Source organism: Typopeltis vanoorti, chromosome 23 (assembly GCF_054136105.1).
Source record: "Typopeltis vanoorti isolate ZY-2024b chromosome 23, IOZ_Tvanoo_1.0, whole genome shotgun sequence".
NCBI classification, from domain to species: domain Eukaryota; kingdom Metazoa; phylum Arthropoda; class Arachnida; order Uropygi; family Thelyphonidae; genus Typopeltis; species Typopeltis vanoorti.
Window position 1 is genome coordinate 80,859,799 of NC_143571.1, and position 19,643 is coordinate 80,879,441.

The window sequence follows — 19,643 nt, forward strand, 5'->3', positions numbered from 1 at the left end:
TTATTATTATATTATATTTATATATATATATATATATATATATATATATATATATATATATATATATATATAATATTTTTTTGAGGGGGAATGAGTCCTTGACTTTTTATCCCTTCATCTGATTGAAGAGAATCCGTGTGGATGTGGTGTTATTGAGCTAAAAGGTCTAGTCATGGCTGGGTAACGGCAATAGCTGAGCCTCAGTCAAAACTTTATTGGCTACAGCATTGCCATCCGTTACCCTCTGTCTATCATAATTTCTCTGGCTTTTATTATTATTATATTATATTATATATATATATATATATATATATATATATATATATATATATATATATATATATATATATATATATATATATATATATATATTATATTATATATATATAATATTTTTTTGAGGGGGAATGAGTCCTTGACTTTTTATCCCTTCATCTGATTGAAGAGAATCCGTGTGGATGTGGTGTTATTGAGCTAAAAGGTCTAGTCATGGCTGGGTAACAACAATAGCCGAGCCTCAGTTAAAACTTCATTGGCTACGGCTTACTCCCACATTCGACACCACTTACCATCTTTGTATACAAAAATGTAAATGGTGTATTAATAATCCTAATTAAATTCTAGTTTTATGAAAATTTGAAACATTTTTAATTTATTAAGTGTAATATTACATTTCATATTTTTTATATTCTTATTGTGCATTTTTATTTTCATCAGTGTTATAAGAAATATCCTAATAAAAGTCAACGGGCGACTGCCACAGTCGACACCGCTTACCATCATATTATATAAGGACTGGCTTAAAGGGACGAAGCAAGAATGCTTTTCATATTCCCCGTTATCTGTAGAGGACAGTGTAAGGATAAGATGTTATTGAGCTGTATAAAGCTCTGATCATGGCAGGAGGGTAACAGCAATAGCCGAGCCTCAGTTAGAACTTCATTGGCTACAGCAGTGCCATCCATTACCCTCCCAAAGTTACCATCATATTATATTTTACTTTAGCATCTATTTATTTGTTTTGTATACAAAAATTTAAAGGTGTATTAATAGATTCTAATTAAATTCTAGTTTTATGAATATTTTGAAACATTTTTAATTTATTACGTGTAATATTATATTTCATATTTTTAAATTCTTACTGTGCATTTTTATTTATCAGTGTTATAAGAAAAATCCTAATAAAAGTCAAATCGCTAATCGGTACTTTTTTTTTTTTTAATGGTGAAGCGATGTTAAAAGGTGGTAAGTTCAAATAATTCAAACAATAAATCAAATAAAAAACTACAATTGCCATTTACTGTTCTTTTAATTTAATTTAATTCCTTAAAAATCGCTTTCTTTTTCAGAAATCAAAGCTTCTGTAATATTTCACTATCTTCTAGGTTCACTCTAGTATTTGCCAACTACTTTTAAAAGGAACGAATCCATGGTCGAGTTGATGAAGCTAGCGATATAACTGTGTCAAAGTCAAAAAAAGAGCAGGGACAGTTCTTTGTTGGATTTCGTGTCTTGCAAACAATAGGATCATGTAGGCGCTTGCACAAGTACCTAAGCAAATCAAACAATAGGTATGCAGTTGACATGGACTTCAAAGTCCTTCAGAAATAGAAAACCTGCTAATAGGAAGAGGACTCAACGGGTTTGATCGCACTAGTGAGGCAACATTGTGCTTTGGCGACAAATTAAAAACAAACAAAAAAACAGCCTGAAGTTCAGCCGACTAGACACGAACTCAACTTAACAGGGGTCGCTTCCTGGGCGGGGCTCCAAACGTGGAAAGCGTAATGAATGAAGTGGTCATTAATGGCGTCCTTGGACAGCCAAACGCTAAGGTTGTGTAACCCCTCAAATTGCACACTGTTATGAACAACGGGCCATGCCAACTTCGAAACTAGTTGTCCACAGGAACCGCATAGTTAAACACGAGGGACAGGGTCTCTCGTGGAAATGGGTGGGGGGGGGGGGACAATAGGACGGGTACATGCTCATAAATATATTTCCTGTTGAGAGAAGGGGTGTTCCCCTAACTAAATGTTCATCCAAATTTCCTTAATTCAATGTTTTCGAGTTTACCAGATCATCTAAGCCTGACAATGAAAGAGTTGGACTGCAATTTTGAGATTTCAAAACCATTGACAATTTTCCTCCGAGAAAATGTTACAATAAATTGAGGGTAAAATCCCTAATGTCGCGTGATGCTTAAGTAACTTTTAATCGCTTAAAAGAAATTTTCTTGTGAGATTTCAAGTGGCCTTGTTGATGACATTTTCAATCTTCCTTGTATTCGCTGATAAGGTCAATTTTTTCACGATGACGATTGCAACAGCTGAAGCAACTGATGAAGAAGGGAATATTGATAATCAGCCAACTCTCTATGGAATTACTATTCTGGAGAAAGAAATTCCTCCTGCAATTGCTTGTAGTTGTGAAATAATCGGGAATTTTGAATAAATAAACTTGGGAAACTTCTGTTTATTAGATCAAGTGTAGATTTAGCAAATATGGAGCTCTGACAAAATAACTAAAAACACTAATGCATGCTTTCATTATTTAAGAATTAAAAATAAGTAGAGTGATCTTACTTATTATTAATACCGCAAAGTGGGAATAACAATGATAATAGTCACAGGTTTCATTTTTCTAGCCTGCTATGAGGATCTCATGGCCTCAGTGCTAATGAATGACGTCACACTCACAAAAGCGAGGTCATTATTGATGATGGCAATTGTGGGCTTTGCACAATTCACAAACGTAGTTCAATTAAATCCAAAACTGAATGATTCAGAGAGATGCCAAATGCAATTTTATTAAATTCATACGGACAGACTGACAAAATGACCCTAATAAGTATTTATGTATTGTTCGTTGTGAAAAGAACTTCTAAAAACGATTGGACTGAGTTTTGTTGCTAACTCATTCATCATTTAACTTCCACCATAATTGATGCATACTAGGGGAACTCGGTTGTAAACCAAGGGTGCTGCAAACACTATACATCTGACCTCTTAATTACTTTCAATGACATATCGTAGTGTTTTGCTGTGGCTTTAGCGCTCTTGGATACTTCGTTGCAGCTCATATACGAGCTGGAAGCTACTGTAGATGACATTGAAATGCTAAAGTGGATAATTACGGTTAGTAGCTAGCAAGGGATGATTAGGAAAAGCCACACATGCAGAGAGAAAGAGATGAAGCGAATGAGCCAAATAGACTGGCCTAAGTTAATATAAATAGCTCTTTTGCCAATGATGATGAATGCAAGGATAAAGGGAAGTCTGTATGAAGATGCGCAGCAAAAAAAAAAAAAAAAAGAGAGAAAAATCTGCGATTCTTTTGATTTCTTCCCTTAATCTTTTAGCACTACTTTCACTCTTTTACCCCTCCCCTACCATTCATTTCATTGAATTGTACATTCGGTAAAACTCACTGGGGATCTAGGGAGTGTACAAAGAATGTAAGCAGGGGTTAGCAAATTCAATCAGTTGACAAACGGAACGTTGTGACGTCATTGGCGTTCCTTCCTTGTTCCACAAACAGAAATAGCAGCAACTTCCATTTCCACAGCTCTCAACTTCCTTCTAAAATTGTGATGGAGGAAAAAAAGGATTTCCCCCTACACGTTATGATTGAGTTATGAAACGGCGGACAAACAATGGACAACATCCTTTGTCCTTCCAGTGGTTCAACGCTAGCGGGCGGGCGCGCGCACACATGCACACTATGAGGAGACTGGTAGACAACCGTCTGTTGCCCATATGCGAAGCGCCAGGAGTCAAGATGGTCAAACACGACAACCTACAAGCTGTCAAGACATTAGTCTTCGGTTACTAGCCCAGCTATTAACATGCTTTTGGTGTAAACACCGAGCTGTGTTAGAAAGTGGGAGATGCTGGCCTTTTCGAATAAACAGCCGGTTCTTCGTACGTGTCGCCTCTCTTATGAACCGGAAGTAGTAATTAGTATACTTGTGACACTACTTTTTTTTTTCTCTTACCGTTAGGTGAATGTAAAGTAACCCTCCCCCCCCCCCTCCGAAAGGAAGAGGAGGTACTTGGACATGATAAAACCTCAGGATCGTTTTGCAACCCCTGACTAGATATAAATAACGAAGTTGAAAAACATGTCCATCGTTTATTGCTCGATGAGCTTAGGACTGGGTTGGGATTTTTCTTTTAATTAATAAGATGAATCGCTTCCACAAGAAAATACTTCTTCGATAGAGAAATTCCCCCTGTTTCTTCCCATTGTATCCATTGAATTCAGTCAGTACGTGCAATTTTGAAATATCAAACCATAACTACCAACCCTATAAAAATAGCCAAACACTTCTGCATTTTTGCCTCCTGAAATAAGTACAATCCAATTCAAGATATGGCGATAATTTAGATAGGATGACAAAGAATTCAACTAAGTTAGCGATACTTAAAATAAGGGTAAAACAGGAAATCAAAAACGAAACTTATAAACGCAAAGAAAGTGAATTTTTTTTCTAAATTTCAAATACATTTTCGTGGCGTGTATATGTAGTATCTTAATTGTTAAAAGAGGAATGATTACACCCATATTTATCAAAAGAAATTCTCAGTAATTATTCATTTAAATGTCGATAAAGGAGAAACAACTACTAAGTAATAATTTCATCAAAGTTCCAGGATTTATTATCATTTTTCTATATAGAAAAAATAAAAAGACTTAGTTACATTTTCTACTTATACTGTGAAAATTAGAAACATAAAAAATAATTTTATAAATTTTTAAACGTTTTAAAATCATAATTTTATAATTTTTAAAATTATTATTATAATTGGTATCTTATATCATAGAAAAATAAAATTTATAATTTTTGTACGTGAATAATGTCAAAAAAAAAAAAAAATGGTTCAAACATCCATGTGCTAACTTCGTAAACTGTGAACGCTTCAATTGAGACTTCACACTCTTTAGATAATTTCATTTTTTTTTTCTTTAAGATTTTCTGTTCTTTTAGACAGTACCAGTAACCAGCGGCGCTGAGTAGCATTATTTATAAAAGAGACATCAAAATTTAATAATCGTTTTTAAAAGTGAACCGAAACTGTACTTACTACATGAATTAATCTTCGATAGATTTTCATCTGAAAATGTCAAATATGTTCGCTTATATTGTTCTTCGTACTGAACTGACATTCGATCAAACCAGTCGGCAATCAATTCGGAAGCCAATTAAGAGGTCGTTTTCAATGCGTATTATTGAGTATTCGAAAATAATCCCTTCATTTTTATGCAATCCAGAAATGGTTCTGTTTTCCAAGGAATATATCCGCTTTTTAACGATGGAATATTAAGAAACACTGAAACATTCATATTTTCACTCTTGAGATAAATTTTTTATTTCTTTAACTTTTGACCAATACAAGATTCATTCATTAGAGTTTCATTTTTCCAACTCTAGAACTTCCATCGAAAATAAAAACATTTTAGAAAAATAAATTCCAAAGATAATACATCGAAATCAGGAGATGCCCAGTCAGGTAAAGGCTGGCCATCTTAATCTTAAACATACACACGCCACAAAGAGGTGGTAGATGATTTGTAGGCCAGTGTGAGAATTTTTCAAGCCAGGGTGGCTTGAAAAGTTCCTTGTTTAGCTTCTAGAGCAGCAAGTTCGGGTTAGCTAAGCCTTAGCTCACCCGAATGGTACTATACATTTACAACCTTTTCTGTGGAATTCACTTGTAAAAAAAAAAAAAAAAGAAAGAAAGAAAAGAAAAGAAGCAATCCAGAGTGAAAAGAGTTTTCCCCTCCAAAATGAGATTTTAATGTCTTCTGGGAGAAATCCCAGAAGACATTCTGCAAATGAGATCTGAAAAGCCTCATGTGTGGCTGCTGCGTAGACAAGGGATTTATAAACCGAAAGATGGTAGGATTCATAGAAGAGTGTGTGCGTGTCTCCTTCCTATATGTGACAGGTTGCTTTTTTCTAAGCGAATTATATGCGGTTCATTGCTTTAAACTTCAAAACTGACTTCAAGTTGACTTCTATGATAAGGAAGGAAGGAAAGTATTATATAGAGTGTGAACTTGAAGAATCTCGAGATAGGCAATGATTGTCTGTATACAAAAGTGCAAATAAATTTGAGTGCATCAAACAATCTTACAGGAATTATCCTAAATGAATATGGGAAGCTCTGTGAATATCAATCCCGAATTATAATCTATGAAAATATTGCTTATGTCGTTAACAAATAAGCCATAGTCTCGATATTTTATAACTGTCGTATATAATCTTACAAAATTAAATATAGTAATACAAAATAATTAAACTTAAATTAATTATAGTTTGACTTTTATTAAATTTAAAAAGTAAACAAAAATAGCAATGAAGTGTTGTTATTAGCTTATTTTCGCTAACGTATCTAACGAAATTCGTTGATCTTCGTAATAAATACTTTAGTATTACGACAGATTATACTTTAATTTATGACAAGTACCGATAATGGTAAAATACATTTTCACTATTTTCTTCTTTCACGAGTCATGCACTTACAAACACTCAAGACGTGAGTGTGGTGTTTGAGTTAGTCACCACAATTCTTTAAATAACAATAATTTCATGACATTTTCCAACAGAAAGTGGACAAGTGGGTCTAGTGCTTTCACTTTTAAATTTCCTAATTTAACGATCACACGTGTAGTCTCCTCAGATCCGAAAACTAGTTTCGCTTTGCATCAAGCATTATCTGAACAGCTGTTGACCTTTCAAATTCGTATTATAATGTATTGCTCCCACCAATGGGACAATGCCTCTTGTTCTCAAAAAATATTCGCCTATATGCAGATATGAGAGAGAGAGAGAAAGCAGGTAGGGTAATCAATGCCCTCTCACTACGCATAGCACATACTGTTTTTTTTTTTTTTTAATCATAAGAATTGCTTCCATAAGTCATTCTCTTCTTTCATGCCAATTATTACACCGCTGCCACTTTCACACTTCAAGTAATTACGAAATAATATTTACTTCCAGTAAAACTTGGTGAAAATGCCATTTATTGCATTTCTCGGATTTTTTCAATTTTTACTTCCTCAATCTAACTAGCAAAAATTATCCATTGCATCATTTCTCAATTTATTTATATTTTTGTTTTGTTATATATTCATATTCATTTCTTTTTAATTTTTTTTATTATTTATTCATTTTCGTTTTTTAAAAGATTTATTTTCATTTCAAATTATCCATTTTCATATTTTAAAAAATAAATCTCACGCTATCTCTCATTATTAAAATTAAAAAGGGTAATTATATACATGAATGTCACTCCCGGTGTGAGTCCATTATTCTATTTATGCCTAAAGTGGCCAGGGAAAAAAAAAGAGGGAAAAAAAAGAGAGAAAAAAAGAAAAAGAAAAACATGTTTCGAAGATTAGATTTCCGTATTATACAGTATTAATCTTAGTCCGCCCACATTGTTAAGTGCGCTACAGATTTCCAATCTTCAATGGGTGGAACTGAAAAAAAATTTAGCTTAATATAGCCATCAAGGTATAGCCCGTTGTTAAATTAAGTTAAAAGCATAATCCAGCTTGATTTTTTAAATATTTATATATAGTTTAATAAACCAGCAAGTTATATCTAGTATAACTAAATATATCGTCATCATCATCAATCATTATTGAAATTAAATTATTAAATTGAAATCATAATCCCATTCGACATAATACTTAATAATAGTAATCTATATTTAATGATCTTCTAATGCGTAATCTAGCTTAATATTTTATTAAATTAAGTTTTAAATGAAATGGTCTAGTTTGAGTTTAATATATCATAAACTTCAAACAAAGTTTAATTTGATTAAAGTTGATACGTGTTGTCTATAATGCTTTAGCATCGACAACTTTTATGCTTTGGTTTTACATGTTATTTTATTGATTGAAATCATCTAGCGCGATTTACATACATAATGATATAAGCGTATTATATTATATTCACGTATCTGTTAAATTGATAATATATTATATTATATTCACGTATCTGTTAAATTGATAATATATTCATATTCACGTATCTGTTAAATTGATAATATATTCATATTCACGTATCTGTTAAATTGATATATGTTAAATTGAAATAAACATAAATTCTAATTATTAAATATAAATTTTATGATTATATATTAATGATGTACTATATGTTCAATTTATAGAAATTCAAAATAAAAATTAATTTATAAATATATTAAGCATATAAAAATTAATTTAAAGTTTAGTGTGAATTTATTATAATTGATGACAATAAATGATTTTTAAATTAAGTTTCCAATGGAAAACAGGTAATCCCAATAATGAAAATATCTCGCAACTTAGTTACATGATTCTGATGTCAGTTTCTATATGTCAAAATTATATCAGAAAAAATAAGTAAAAACAATTTAGTTTCTTGTGTACGCATATAAGTTATGTCTAACAAACAACTGAAGAATGCACAGTAAAGAAAAACGGGGGGGGGAATAGTAATAAACAAAATCGATATATATATTTGTTTTATTTGAAGTGGTGCTTAGTTTAGAATATGTAAATTAGAATAATTCAAAGCTTGGAATTATAATGAAACATTGATTCGTGGATACATATCAATAAAAAAAAAGAAGAAGAAGAAAAAGAAAAGAAAAAAGTGGTTAGCAGATAATTCCTCAACCAGGAAATTTAACGAATTCATATTCCCGCAGATAGGTTTCTGAGAATGATGATGATGTCATACTCTACTGGCAGGTGGACACGTGATAAGAAAAGCATGAAAAGAAACTAAGAAAGTTTTCAGTTCTCAACCATAACAGAAAATGAAAATATGTGAAAAGGAAATCAATCTTAGATATTTACAATGTGACTGTAACTTAAAAAAGAGTAAAACTGTTAATGCCCGCTGCACATGATTACTGTCGTTGCACTTTAGGCTTCAGTATTACTCTGAAGTAGAAAAATGGTGTAAGCAACTGAACTGCTCTCTCGTGATCTCTGTAGGGTGAGGGGCTTGCTTCAACACGATGTTATTTTTAAACTTTCCGAGAAAGGAGGCTGTGCCTTAGGGCTAAACAATTCAATCGACTATAAATAGGAGATGATAATAATAAAAAAAAACTCTTTGAAAAATAAAAACTGGAATTCTCTATACTAAAAAAAAAAAAAAAAAAAAAAAAACATGCAGATGTCTATGATGTCTCAATGAGCCCCTGCATTTCGTTACTTCAATTTATAAAGTACACAAGATAGAAATTCGAAATAATATAGTTATGTTAATTATATAATTCCAGATATAATTTCCGTTTTATGTCAGTTTAAAATTAATATCGTTAATAAAACAACTTGACGTAATGAAAAGTGCTTGGTCGATCATTATTCCTTCCAATGGGAAGGGATTTTCAAATTACTAAAATTTATTTCGTCTGCTCCATTGAAAGAAATAGTTGACCAGCAATCAATTAATCGCATAAAAGAGAGCGTTTTCTTAAAATATTTATTTAAAAAATTACTAAAACCATTTAGGGTTGGTTTTTGTAATTTCGTTGATGATTTTTGAATTTGTTCACCCCCCCCCAGGTTCCCTTCCTCTAAAAATTCTCTGTCAATCCATATATTTAGGACATTTAGACAGGATTCGAACCCCGCCGTGAGCATAGATGTTTGTGATTATCTTACTGACTCTGTGTAGAAAAGGTATCTGCAACCCTATCACTTCTTCTAGAAGAAGACTTCATTCCCAAAACCTGGTGAGGTACGAGAATAACCATACGGCGTCTACGGACGTCAAATGTGATTTTTTTAAAATACTTTCAGCATTTAAAAGTTAATAAAAAAAACTGAACCTATATTGTATTATTTTTATAAGAAATTAATAAAAAATTATAAATATATTGTATTATTTTTATAAGAAATTAATAAAAAATTATATAAATATAAAAATAAAAAGCATCTTATTTAGCAAAACGGAAAATAAAAAAGTATATTTATCCTATAATAAAATGGAAAATGTGATTGAAGAGAAATTTCTTCGTTTACATATAGACAACAAAATGGTGTTCTAACTAACTAAACTTTTAAATAGAAATAAGTAAGTTAAGAAGTTATTATTTTTAAATAATATATTATATTATTTATAAAAAATTGTGTTTATTAATTATTTTGTAATTACTTATTAAAAGTTTGTTCAATTATAGTATCAATGAATACATGGATTATGAGCAAGTTAGTATTTGCATTTTTTTTTTTTTTGTCTGCGAAGCCTTGAATTAATATTTAATCTATCGCATTATAAATCAAGTAAATAAATTAGGAAAACCAATATGTCAAAACTTCAATTACGTTCAATACACATACTGAGCTTCGTTCCGTCTATAACACGAACATATCCATACAAACTCCTTCTTTCCATGCTTGTTATGAATCCATTTGCCGACAAAGAGAATGGCTTGTCAACTGAAAACCTAGCTGACATGGATATCCTTATTCTGAAGTGCAGCAAGGAAATTACTCTTAACTATGAATGAACTGCCGATAAAGACCTCCTTCCATATTATATGGGTTAAGGGAAACTATTTCTTTGTAGTGCAAAAGGATGGAAATGACTTATTTCCTCTTCTCGGTTGGCCTCTTAAGACCCCCATGTGTTCACTTAAGGCTGGCACATACGACTTTTTAAAAAAACTTCTCGGTTAATCTAAAGTGGGAAGTAATATTTTAATTAATGGAAGAACTTCACTGTCTTTGATCTTGAAATTATTGTGTTTTCGTAGTTTAAAAATGAAAATAATGCCGTTTTGTGTTAAAACTATTGAAACTAATTATAATCTACGAATAAAATAGAATGGAATAAACATACGTAATCGACTTATTGAGATGATATTGGAGAGCATAGTCTTAAAACTTCAACTTTACTGACTCTTAAGGATGAAGCAAGATGCATTTCATATTCCCCGCTGTCTGAAATGGATACAGTGAAGGAAAAAGTTTATGAGCAATATGCTCGCTCTGAGAGGGCAAGAGGATTATAGATCATTTCAGAAATTAGGATGGCTTTAAGGTCTTTTGTGTTTGTAGAGATCCGTTTCATCATAGTTAGCAGCTTATTTGGGATGTGTAGACGTTTTTAGGAAATACTTTGCTGAAGGAAACAGTAGATATAAGGGATGTCTATGTCCTGACGAAGTTTTGACAAACCATGGGGCGTTCAGAATCATACGTAGTCAAATAATAATCGTTATCAAGAACAAAACAATATGGCTTAGTTTTAAAACTGGTCCTAACAGATCTTATAATATTGAATGAAATAAGAAAGCATAGGGTGCATATATTATAAAATATATTATTAATTATATAATAATATAAATTTAAGAATATAGTAATAATGTAATTCTTTACTATATTTTATTTATAATTATATACTAAAATTCCGATTTTTTATTGCTCTTAGATTCTAATGTAAGAATAATTTGAAATTACGAATAGCAAATATTGTAATTAAAATAAAACTGCATACAAATTAACAATTCATAATATATTATGTTATGAATTATTAATAATATTATTTAATATTAAAAGTCAAGTAATAATGCAATTCTAAAGTAACAATAGATTGTAATTCCTGAAGGGTTCCCTTACACAATAAACTGAGAAAGCGAAGGAAGCTAAAATTAATGCGCTACTCTAAACAATCTTATTGTAATTAACACTTTCTTAAACTCTTTTAAATTCTCTCTGAAATGTTCGCAAATGTTGTCAGTTAAAAAGGTCAAAGAGAAGCATAGCAGGCATTGAAGGAGTGATGTTAGTGATTGGAAATATTTGGACCTTCCTCCATGAGTCGACGGATGCCCATGCAGTGATAATAATTAAAAGTGTCCTCCCCCACTCTCGTCCCACCCAAGGTAACAAATACACATAACTTATTTCTAAATGGTTTTTGATTTAAAAAAAAAAAAACAGGCGAAAAGTGATCTAACCCTTTACATTTCTCAGAATCCAATGTCAAAGATGCGCAGTGGTCCAATAGAGACTTCGAGAGGGTTAATCACAATAATGCGTTAAATCGTAGAGAAGAAACTTGCCATTGACAAGATAAGAACAGCGTTTATGGAGTTGTTTTGTGGTTTCTTACCTTTGGTTGTAGGCCGGGAGAAAACAGGTTTCGGCGATAACATCTTGAGAGGCATTTGGACGACTTTAACAGATCTTCCCCCACTGACTGACAAGAGTTGTGGTTACCACCCACCTATGGAGCCTTTGACACCGTGTCACTGTCCACCGTACTCCCATGACCAGCCGACAGAGAAAAACTGACGAAACTACGAGTCCCTTCCGTATGCAAGAAGACCAACTAGGTCGGCGTCGTCAATCAGACATCTGCATTACGACAGAGACACCTGCCTAGCACGTGTGGATCCTTTGTCTTCTGTGGGAGGCACCCGCCTCGTGCCAAGGGTAGGAGGGGGCCAGCAGCAACGATAGTAACGTGTTACGGGGACCTAATTTCCGAATACCACGACAGGATCTAATTCCCGATAGTCCCGCTGCAAAAAAATGAAGAAAGAAAGAAAAAGCTTTTAGCGTGCACGACAGATAGTGGCGAAGTCGTCGGGAGCGCTGAACTCCGTCCGTCGGTCAGCGGCGTCACCTTGAAATGCTGCCGATGCCCCGAGCAAAAAGTTCGTTTTCCCAGCTGTTGCGCGTACACTGGTACAGCGGCGAATGGAGAGATCGATACGGAATTGGGATGGTAGCGATCTAAGTCCTTATCAGACTTCGTTGGGGCTGTCGGACGAACTCGAGACAACTTGCACACTCGGAGACAAGCGACTGACCTGAAATGTGCAATCCATAAGTGCTGGAAGTTCCGAGCGAAGTCACCGAAACTCCATGGGGACGAAACACCTTCGCACAGGTACGGCAGACGAAAGTGGTCTGACTTTCTCCCGACTCTAAACGTCTCTGTAGCCAGTTTGTTGAGTGACCTACAGAAGCGGCTCTCTTCGGACTAGTAACCTCTGACGTAGAAGAGCGAGAGAGAGAAAAAAAAGGGGAGGGTGAAGAGGGAGGGAGGGAGCCGGGGGAATTACTATCTTCCGTTCGGGTTCTGGTCGGACGCTTCAATGGTTAGCGTGAGAAGTACGCTCAGGTATAGCGGAAGTGGTATCTCTGGTCTCCCCCCAAAAAAACCCTCAGCACTATCCCCCAATATATACATTTCTTACTCGATTCAATCCCCCCCCCCGCGAGTTCGTAATTGTTCCGCTGTGCGCCCTGTAACAGTTAAACGCCGGAGGCTAGTTAAGGACCTTCAACTGCGATATTAAACGTAAGCAGGTATTTCGGACAGGCCAGCCGGGCCCGGTAGTGGGTGGCGGTGATATGACCTTTAAACCATTCTACAGCAATTAACGCTCGTTTAAGTAAATTTTCATCCATTTGGTTTTCAAGTCGATTAATCTACGACTAACTTAAATTGAGAGACTTTATATGGACTTGTCAAATGTGTCACTTTTGTTTTTTTGTTAACCATTTCCTTCTCTGTGTCTTAAAATGTTATTACAAATAATCAACTCCCTGAAAATTACGCAACAGTCAGGAACCATTCGTTTAAAACATTCATAAAGAAACTAATAATGATGTATATTTCATATCTTACTTTTATGATCTTTCTTCTATATGGAATATTTTCAATTTGTTATACCTTATTCAATTGTTAATCCTTATTCTGTCTTCTGAAAATACTAGAAAGGTATCATAAGATTCATTACTATGTTCATCCAGTTTCAGCCCTTACAAGTAAATTTTCTCACCAGCAATATACTGCAACCATAAACATCTTGACCTCTTTTTCTTTTTTTTTTTTTTTTTTGCATCGAAACAAATACGTTTTTATTTTAGTTTTCTGAAGTTGTTGCAGGATTCATTTTAGGAAGTTGCAGACCAAGCCATAATTGCGAATGATCAATAATCTTCATGCATGTTACAGTTGAGCGAAAGGTTGCCTCGTTCCTACGCCAGAGTAACCATTGTCATTATTATTGGAGATCATCAATATATAAAAATATCAACTCAAACGCAAATGTCTCAAACGTACTTATTAGAATTACCAGAATATTCCATCAAATCATACATTTTTATTAGTATAATGCTGAAAAAGTTTATTATTAATAATATTTTTTAATTAAAAAAGAAATTAGCTTTTTAAAGTTTATTTCTTTTCGGTTGTCTTAGTTACACCTAAATAAATTATTTTTCAGTAATATATAAATAATCAAATGCAACTAATTACTTCAAAGATCACACAATTCTATTCATTTATATCAACTTTAATTATTAGTATTATCTGATATGATATGATATATATAATATAATTGCATTATTTAATTTGAAAATTTAATGCGTTTTCGTTAGGTTTTAGATAACTTTTTTTACAAAAACATATTAAATATTATAATATATACCTTTGGTACATGAAATATATGTCCGAATTATTACAGAATGATATAATATATGAAATATATTTCGATATTCTATTATGATATGATTAATGTAAGAAGAATGTTTTTTGAATGAAATTATTTTCATTTGATTAAAAAAAAAAAAAGAGAGTATTTTTGACAGTAGATGATATCGAAACTCGTGTTAATGCTATTGTACTCTAAAATTATTAATATTAATTGAAAATTTTCGTAGTGTTGTATTGTTATTACGAATACACGTTCGTATCATTATCGATCATGACCTGCCAAACCTCCGGTAATTAAAATGGTTTCGACAGTTTATTATAAACCAACGCGTTAATAGCCGCTCTTAAAAAAAAAAAAATTAAAATAAAGAAGATCAATATTGTATCATTTGGTACATAATGCCAGGTTGAAGGGTGTTTGAAAGCGTGGGAACACGCTAAGGCAAGACCAGGTGTATTGTAACGATTTTGGCGTACGGTAAGCGCTGGGAACATCAGGCTTGAGATGTTAGCGGGATGTCGCTACACTGCACAGGCATCTGTCGTCTCGAACCTGCGTAACGGGCGGGCACCCCCAAACAAAAGGTTTATAAACACAACTCCCCCAACTTTGGGAACCTTCCCATAGCAGTAGCACAAGAAAGTGATGGAAAAAGCACTTAATACCTAACTGGTTATTCCTGCAATTAACCTTAATCAGGCCTAACAACTGTATGATCCTTTTGTACATCTACTAATGCCAGTGCTTGCGTTCCTGTTATACTATCTTCCTCCTGTTTGCTACAGTCTTTTGGAACTTCAATTGTCATACATTCAAGAATTAATGAGAAGATTTCAATAGACCCTGCTCATTTTATGAACTATGCTGGGTCTATATGAAATCAGTAATAAAAAAACGAAGCGCTCCCTTCACAAACCGTATTCATCTTAATTATATCCTCATTGCCGTCGATTTAGAAAACTTTGCAATCGACAGCCCTGAAACTTCTGTCTTTGTAGTCAACATCCGTAGCTTTCATAGCACGTCAGATATGAGCATTCCTACTCTCAGTGTTCTCCTCAGCATAGCAGTTATTCTTTGCAATACATTACCAGAATTTCAACTCTTTATTCATTATCGATCCTAGATTCTTTGCCTCCTCGATTTCTTAGAGCACAGTTCCACCAACACACAATCTATAATATCCTCAACCTGAAAGCAAAACCTTACATTCATTCAATGTTGAACAAAATTCATTCTCATCTAATCATAACACTTGTCTATATAATTGAGTCTGAAAGTACAGACCTCAGGGTAATTCAATCGCTCTTTCTAAATTTATATCACCAGCAAACAACTGCATACCCCTCCTTCCTTCAAATCACATATCGTTAATATATACAAATTAAACAGAGGTAATGCAAAAGCAGATTCCTGTGACATCCCACCTTGCTGCTTTCTCTTTTACTCTGCATTTACTATGTCTGACAGTCATCCTCTTATCCTTTAAAATCCGGGATATTTGATGATAAGTTAATATACAATATTAATTATATTGTATAACTCCCACGAGATAAAATTTAATTATAAATATTATTAATAAATAAAGGTGCATATCTAAAAATTATTATATCTTTCAAAATATATATTTTATTAAAATAATATTTAAAAATTTTATTAAATATATAACTTTCCTTTTAATTATATAAGAAAACTCAATTACAATCCCGAATTAAATATTAATTTCCTTTTCGTACAATCATTTCGAAATAGTTCATGGCGCCATCTTAAGTGAAGTATGTTAGTATGACTTATCAAATCAGGACATGCTCAAATGCTCCGATTTTGGCTCAGAAAACCTGCTATATGTATAAAGCATTCTATATTTGGATAATCCGATTAGTCGCTACTGAGTTTGCGCTGTCTTAATCAGAAAATGTACTCATGAGTTTATTCTCATCGTGCAAGGGATAAAATTGGATTAGGAAGAAACTGAGATGATAAAAACACGAAATATTTGGAAGCCCCGAATTGCATCAAAGAAACTCATAGCATGTTCTCAATGCAAAGGAAAGTTTGTTATTAAAATTTTATACATCAAATGTCCAAAAGTACCGATCATGAAACAGTCATCTTCCCTATGAATGGTGATGTGGTAGCCTTGATCACAAAAAAAAATCATGGAGCCAACATTGCTTTGCAGATCATCAAGTTGTCACCCCACACGGCTTGATTAAGAGTTCAATCGCTGTACAACGATATCAGAGGGGTGCGTTTGATTCCTCTGTACTGTCATCTTCCGTCCACTTTACCTCCCAGACGGTTTCTTTAGGAGCATATTAATCCGATTAAGCACCCACCCATTCCAACCTTCTATCCTACACTGGTAGATAAAGTGGATTTTTGCCATCAAAGAAACCGACATAATGGATCACAAGGGGGTTTAACTTGTGCAGATTTTTAGGTCACATCTCATTCTTATCGGCTTATGAAGGTCTGTCGACATAATCATCAGTAAGCCACTTCAATAAATAAAATACTGTACTCAACCGAGATATCATCTTTATGTTTCAGTAAAAAAAAAAGATAACGAAAAAAACAATAAATTATTATTTAATTATCTTTAATTAGATGTAAAATTTTTTCATTAAAATTAAAAATAAGATGTAAATAAAATTATGTGCATATATATAATACAATGAACAACTGAACACCATTTCAATACATATATAAGTTCTATATCAATACTTTCATATCAGATAGCGCGCGTTAGAGGGTAATGGATTGCAATGCTGTAGCCAATGAAATTCTAACTGAGGCTCGGCTATTGCTGTTACCCTCCTGACATGACATGATCAGAGTTTTAATAGCTCAATAACACCTTATTCCTACACTGTCCTCTACAGATAACGGGGAAGATGAAAAGCATTCTTTCTTCTCCCCTTTAAGCTAGTCCTTATAAGGACAGCGCGCGTTCCCCGTGTGGTTGTCGGGATAAGAATAGCACCAATGTAGCTCATGCATGTCGTTCGAGGCGACTAAAATGGGTACCCAGCGATGGTAATGGATGGCAATGCTGTAGCCAATGAAGCTCTAACTGCTCGGCTATTGCTGTTACCCTATTGCCATGATCAGAGCTTTATTTATATATAGCTCAATAACATCATACACTGTCCTGTACAGACAACGGGGTATATGAAAAGCATTCTTGCTTCGCCCCTTTAAGCCAGTCCTTATGAGGACAGTGCGCGTACAAGTGTGATGAGGTGATTTTGGAGAAGATGGCAATGCTGTAGCCAATGAAGTTTTAAATAAGGCTCGGATATTGCCGTTACCTGACATTGACCAGAGTTATAGCTCAATAAGGTCCTATCCATACATTTTCTTCTACAGATAACGGGGAAAATGAAAAGCATTCTTGCTTTACACATCTAGCCAAAAAAAAAAAAAAAAAAAAAAACAGCGCGCTTAAAGTCCCCAACGGGACTGAAATGTCATTTAACGATTACTGGGCAAATTTAAAATATTTTACCTTAGAGCAAATTTTCTTAACCTAAAACTATTGTGGTTAATTTTATGTTTTAATGTTTGACGATGACCATCATCTATACCTGAAATAGAAGAATATTTACAAGAAAGTTGTGTTGTTTTCTCTTGAGTTAATACTCTATGGTCTAAATTTCAAAGCTGACAATTATTGAACACGAGAAGTATTTGCGTTTCATTTACTAGAAAATATTTAATTTTATTTTCATTTGATCTATCTGTCAAGTTAATAGAGTGGATGCGGCAATAGACATGGTTGTTCTTAACTTGTGAGTTAGATGCATAATTGTTCCCAAACTAAACGGTTGAGAAATACTGACTTAGGGGAAGAGTTTTGCCTGGAACACTCAAGAATTTCTTTTGTGAACTAAGTTAAACGCAAACCTTTTGGATTATGTTTCTCGAGGGGCACAGGGGGGGGGGGGGGTTCAACTTTTTGCAAATTTTGCCATTTATGATTCTGAGTTAGATTATCTATTTTCAACAGATAATTTAACTCAGAAATAGCAGTTAGTTATATATTAATCACATAAATATAAGGCATGCTTGGAAAAACAAAGACATCGTACAAGAGGATGACACAACTATGATAGAATTTAAAAGAAAGGAGAGCATATCAAAGTAGCAACTGGAATCTACTCTTACCACACATGTCCAGGGGAAAGTAGTGAACATAAGGGATCTCGTGACTCCATAGAAGAACTGTCATGCGGACGGGATTTTTTTCAAACTTCTTCAACGAATGGTTTGTTGTCAGTTCTCATCGAATAAAGAAATTCGTTATAAACGACAGTCAGAAATTCTGCAATCAAAATATCCTATCCATGGTTACTATAGTAACTAACTGGTTATATTCTACCATTATGCATAAAATGTTACTATCTACACGACGCGTATACAGTAAGCTGGTGGCGAGATTGCAGTCAGGATTACACTCGATCTGCTGTCTTGTCCATCATTGGACATCACTTCTCTTGATAGAAAACTGTGTGTGCAGCTTGTAGAGGACTGAATACTTTAGAACTGCTTTTGCAAGTGATGTTGACGGCCTAAGCACCGTTTCAAACGAAAGGGAGGGAATTCTACTAAACTGCTCCATGACACTGTAAATGTTTTTCACTTAGGTTCGAGTTCACTCGTTATCAGCTCAACGCAGGTCTCCTCAACCGGAAGGAAACGGGAGGGGCAAACAGAAACAACGAACTGACTCAGGCATGCGTCAAGGCACGAGGCGAATGTGTTGTTATGTTGTTAAAGGACCAAACACAGAAACTGAGATTGATAAGTTGTTTTTTCTTAGGGGTGATGTCTGCACTCCAACACCCTCACAACTGTCTGTCCCCGTTCTGCTTAATGGGACAGTAAGGTGGGAAACAAAGATTAGCTGCTTGACGGTTTTTCGGAAGTTATAGACCCCCACGAAACTTGGCTCTTATAAGTACAACCGCCAAAAGTCTGGGTACAACGATAATTAGTCTCCTAATATTAGCAGAAGCACTTCGCTGTTTTGTGCAGTTAACAGCATATATAAGTTTTACCGATAACAGAATTAAAGGAAACTCGCTATTGCAATATCAGTCCTAACTAGACATTGTTTTGCTTACAGTCAGATAATCAACAGTTTGCTGCTGACTGCTACAATTCTAACAG

General features: G+C 33.8%; 1 protein-coding gene across 4 annotated transcripts in view; it reads right to left on the bottom strand.

Annotated features, from left to right (window-relative positions):
* pnt (ETS transcription factor pointed) overlaps positions 1-19,643 on the bottom strand; it is a 129,653-nt gene that overhangs the window by 44,830 nt on the left and 65,180 nt on the right. Inside the window, exon 1 of one of the 4 annotated variants that reach the window (XM_090412697.1) lies at positions 18,639-19,045. The exons of the other annotated variants lie outside the window; for them this stretch is intronic. Coding sequence (XP_090268823.1) covers positions 18,639-18,702 — 64 coding nt within the window. The 5' untranslated portion in view covers positions 18,703-19,045. Of the gene's footprint in view, positions 1-18,638; positions 19,046-19,643 lie in introns of those variants that run through there. 4 annotated transcript variants of the gene reach the window in all.